At 48.9% G+C, this 4,828-nt stretch overlaps 1 protein-coding gene across 1 annotated transcript in view; it reads left to right on the top strand.

The window, feature by feature from the left end:
• Nucleotides 1-4,828, top strand: part of SDK1 (sidekick cell adhesion molecule 1) — a 502,369-nt gene that overhangs the window by 444,360 nt on the left and 53,181 nt on the right. Inside the window, exon 35 of the mRNA XM_015427208.1 lies at nucleotides 1,762-1,899. Within this exon, the coding sequence (XP_015282694.1) occupies nucleotides 1,762-1,899 (138 nt within the window). The remainder of the gene's footprint in view (nucleotides 1-1,761; nucleotides 1,900-4,828) is intronic.

The following is a 4,828-nucleotide window of genomic DNA, read 5'->3' as shown; positions in this document are numbered from 1 at the left end:
GGTCTGGAATCCGTCGACTGCCATCGGAAGCAGTGCTCCCTCTAAGCTGTGGAGTCCTGTGAGCAAAGGTCCTAGTTTGTGAGCTGCCGGCACCAAAGTCATGAGCGAGCGATTGGGCTGCGGCATAAATCAGCTGGCCGCAGAGCCCTCCTTCCTGTGCTAAGACAAAAATGTGTGAGCTGGAGGCTAAAAAAAACGTGAGCCAGCTCGCGCTGACTCAGCTTAGAGGGAGCACTGGTTGGAGGTCAGTTCAATTCAATTCAAATACCTTTTATTGGCATACAATATTAGAAGCATTTACCAATAATACAATCCAAAAGAAATTATAAAATAGATAGTCGTGGCTATGTCAGGCCTAACTCAAGTTGTCACAAGCTAGATTTGACCATACAAAAGATGCCTGAATCATAAAATAAATTGGCATTCTAAACTTTTAAACTTAAGTTTTTAGACTTATAAATTAAGAATCATTAATATGGTCAGGGTCACTCTCCCGTTTTATAAAACCATGGAGAAACTTAGCGGTCAGTTCAATGATCTCTGGATCTCGTGAAGCAAGGAGAAATTGTACCTTGATTCTATCCGATTGGCCTGCTACCAACCTAAGGGGGGCTTCTATAAATTCCACTGGTTGGAGGTGGTACGTTTTGGACAGGGCAGCGTGCTTCATGTGTTCTAGATAGAAAACAGACAAAGGCACCTCTTTTGTCAAATCGGATCAAGCACATTGTGAGACTCCCCCCACCCCCAAGACTGGGTATCCCCCCAGAACTACAGCTCCTCTCCGGATTACAGAGATCAGTTCCCCTGGATAAAATGGGCGCTTTGAAGGGTGGACTCTGTGGCCTTGTACCCCACTGAGGTCCCTCCCCCCCAACTCAACTTCCCCAGGCTCCACCCCCAAATCTCCAGGAGTTTCCCAACCAGGATCTGGCATCCCTGCCCCCTAATCCCCCGCTGGTGGCCAGGGTGCACCTGGCAACCCTAGGGCCTACTCCCGTAACAATCACACAGGCTGAAGCCGTCTGTAAATTCAGGCTCCCTTTTCGAACATGACATCTTGAGTGTAGACGTGGGGTGGACTCAGACGGAGCGGTCCCAATCCACCCCTGGGCGTCGTCTCTGCAACGCTGGAGCTGCGCTGGCAACGGGACTTTGGGGAACGTTCATCCCGAGGCGTCCAAATGCAGAAGTCTGGGGGTTTAGATCTAAAGCGCCCAATTTTTTAGATCGACAAAGCGGTTTTCGCTGAGGTTGGGCAACTCAGATGAGTAAAACAATGGGCGCTCCTCTGGGACGGGCCTCCGCAAATCAAAACTGATGCTACAAAGAGCGAGGGGAAGCGAGTGTGGAGATGGAGGAGAATGGCTGCTAGAGGCCCCGTCTTGTGCGGAATGCCACCCACGCGGAGCGATTTTGTTGAACCAGAGCAGATGCGGGCTAAGTGTGTATGTGGCTGATCAGAGTCTCTACTTCTCAGTTGGGTGTGGCGGTCAGGAGGCCGGATTCTAACCTTGGAGAACCGGGTTTGATTCCCCACTCCTTCACATACAGACGCTGGTGTGACTTTGGGTCAGTCACAAGTTCTCTCGGAGCTGTTCTCTCAAGGGCAGTCCTCCAAGGAGGTCTCTCAGCCCCACCTACCTCCCAGGGTGTCTGTTGTGGGGAGGGGAAGGGAAAGGAGATTGTAAGACAGTCTGAGACTCCTTCGAGTAGTGAGGGGAGGGGTATAAATCCGATCTCTTCTCCTTCTTCTTCCAGCCCCCAGTGCCCCCAGCTTCCTGACCTTCTCCGAGATCACGTGCTCGACCCTCAATGTGTCGTGGGGGGAGCCAGCCGCAGCCAACGGCATCCTGCAGGGATACCGGGTGATCTACGAGCCGCTGTCCCCGGTTCAAGGTGAGCAAGCCCAAGGAGCGTCGGAATGGATGGGCAGGAAGGAAAAGGGCACTGGGCGTTTGGCCTTTGGGGACACCCACCAGTCCTTCTTATCCAGCTTCATGGCATGGCTGTACAGGTGTCCAGGGATCTGGTTATTAGGAGATAGCAAAGGTGGTTGTCATGGTCGAATCACTCTCTGTAGTAGGTACAAATGGTTAATCTCTCTCTCACTCTCATTTTGAAGGCTGGAATTGAATACAAATTATACGCAAGAAATATTTAGCTGGTGTGTTGCATTACTGATTAGCACTCTCTCGCTCTCTGTGTCTCTCTATCTCATATGACTACAATTTCCTTTTTTCTATGCCTAAGGTATAACAAAGAAGTGTGTTTAAATGCGTAATGTAGGTAGGATCCAACGAAGCTCTTGTTCCGAAGGAGGATTTATATGAGTTTTACAGGGAGGGGCTGTGGCTCAGTGGTAGAACATCATAGAAACGTAGAGTTGGAAAGGACCTCAAGTGTCATCTAGTCCAGCCCCCTGCAAAATGCAGGGAATTCACCGCTCTCCCTCCCCCAGTGACCCCTGCCCTATACCCACAGGAAGGTGAGAAACCTCCAGGAACCCCGGGCCAATCTGGCCTGGAGAAAAATTCCTTCCTGACCAGCGTTCCCTCTAAGCTGAGTTAGTGTGAGTTAGCGCATGGTTTTTTTAGCCCCCGGCTCACACCTTTTTGTCTCCGCTCAGGAAGGAGGGCTCCAGAGCAAACTCATTTACGCAGCAGCCAAATCACTTTCTCAGAACTTTAACGCCAGTCGCTCAGAAAGTAGGAATTTTTGCTCACAAGACTCCGCAGCTCCGAGGGAGCATTGTTCCTGACCCCAAACTGGTGAGCGGCATTAACCTGGGCAGTATAAGAAAGAACGGAGCACTGGCGCATCCCTTCCTGCTCTCCCTCTCACGATCTGCCTTTGCACGCACAAGACCCCGGGTTCATATCTCTGGCATCTCCGCCTGAAAGGATCAAAGAGTAGGTGGTGTGAAAGACCTCAGCCCGAGAGCCTGTAGAGCGGCTGCCTGCTAGAAAAAGATTGATCTTGATAGACTGAGGATCTAAGTAAGGCCGCTTCATGTGTTCACACGCTACTGTTCCTTAACTTGGTGAATAAAGTCCACAGCAAAACTCCCACTTTGTTGGGTAACTTCTAGGATAAATTGCCTGAAGCCAAGAATCCAAGATCCACCAGATGGACGTAAGTGGTGGCAGTGGAGGAGGAGGAGGAGGATTTCATACCCTGCTTTTCTCTACCCTGAGGAGTCTCAAAGTGGCTCAAAGTGCCCTTCCTCTCCCCACAACAGGCACAATGTGGAGTAGGTGGGGGAGTTCTGAGACAACTGGGACTTATTGATCTGCAAAAGTTACACCCTACCCAACCTCATACCTGTTCACCTGCCATGCTCGGCCTCTCTAACCATTTAGGCAAGATGCCCCAATATTTTTACAATCTCGACATCCCTCTTAATCGCAGAGCTTTTCTTCTGGCCAGGGTTAATGCATTTCCCTCTAGTTGGGGGTAGTTGGGTGTTGTCTGTCTGTATGTTTGTAGTATATAGTATAGAGTGATTAACACTTGGAATTCACTGCCACAGGAAGTGGTGGCGGCTACAAGCATGGACGGCTTCAAAAGGGAATTAGATAAGCATATGGAGCAGAGGTCCATCAGTGGCTCTTAACCACAAGGTATAGATAGGGGCTCTGGGGCAAGGGATGCTCTGTCTTCTTGGTGCTTGGGGGGGTCAACAGTGGGAGGGCTTCTAATGTCCTGGCCCCACTGGTGGACCTCCTGATGGCACCTGGTATTTCTGGCCACTGTGTGACACAGAGTGTTGGACTGGATGGGCCTTTGGCCTGAACCAACATTGGCGTCTCTTATGTTCTTATATATTGTAAAAAAACCAACAATAAAAGTGCACCCTCGGGTACTTTAAAAAAAAATTGAATACTCTATGGCAGATACCATCAAATCCCAAGACAAGAACGGCTGTGCCCCTGTGATCTTCATTCCCTGGACACGATTGAGCATATAATTGTCGAATGCCCCCTGTACGAGCTGCCTCGCAGGAAATTCCTTCTAACTTGGCTTCATCCTAAAAGTTATTTGAGTAACAAGTTAAAATGTCAACTTCTCCTGAATGATTCGATCCCTGAGATCACTAATGATGTTGCCAAGTTTCTTACCAAAGTTCTTAGGGTACAACATTTTAGATAGTACTATTTTGATTGGACTAAATTTGTAGGGAACCTTAGGTTTTACTTTTACGATACAATGTTTTATATACCTTATGACTAATGATATGCCAATAAAGGCCTATGAAAGGAAAGGACAACTGGGATTGGCCCAAGGTCACCCAGCAGGAAGAGGAGGAGGAGTTCCCCAGATTAGAGTCTGCTGCCCTTAACCACTACGCTCTTGGCCGCTACACCACAGTAGAAGAAGATAGTCCCTAGGATACGTCAAACCCAGGCCTTGAAAAGGAACGTGCTTTTCACTTTGGAGGAGGCTTGTAGCTCATCCCAAAAAAATTTTTGCAGCGTTCATTGAAAGAGAACTTTGGATTAAAACTTTGGTATGTGGCAACCTTGTGCTGAAAACTGTTGTTGAACTCCCTGAGGAAGATTCTGAAACAGAAGGATATCTGGACCTCTGCTGGAGGAAGACAGAGCACATGTTATAAAGAGACTTTAAGGAGTCCTCCCTTTTGAAACTTTTATTTAACAGAGGAGGACTGTTATTAATTATAAGGTTGTACTATAGCTTTTGGAGCTGCGGTGGCTCAAGTGGTTAAGACGCTGAACTGCAGGCTGTGGAAGGTCGGTAGTTCAGCAGTTCGAGACCCAGGGTGCCGCAAGACGGAGTGAGCTCCCGTCTCTAGTTCCAGCTCCTG

The sequence above is a fragment of the Gekko japonicus genome, unplaced genomic scaffold (genome assembly GCF_001447785.1).
Source record: "Gekko japonicus isolate JY-2015 unplaced genomic scaffold, Gekko_japonicus_V1.1 scaffold1021, whole genome shotgun sequence".
Classification (NCBI taxonomy): Eukaryota; Metazoa; Chordata; class Lepidosauria; order Squamata; family Gekkonidae; genus Gekko; species Gekko japonicus.
Note: the sequence above shows the minus strand (reverse complement) of the source record. Positions and strands in the feature narration are given on the sequence as shown.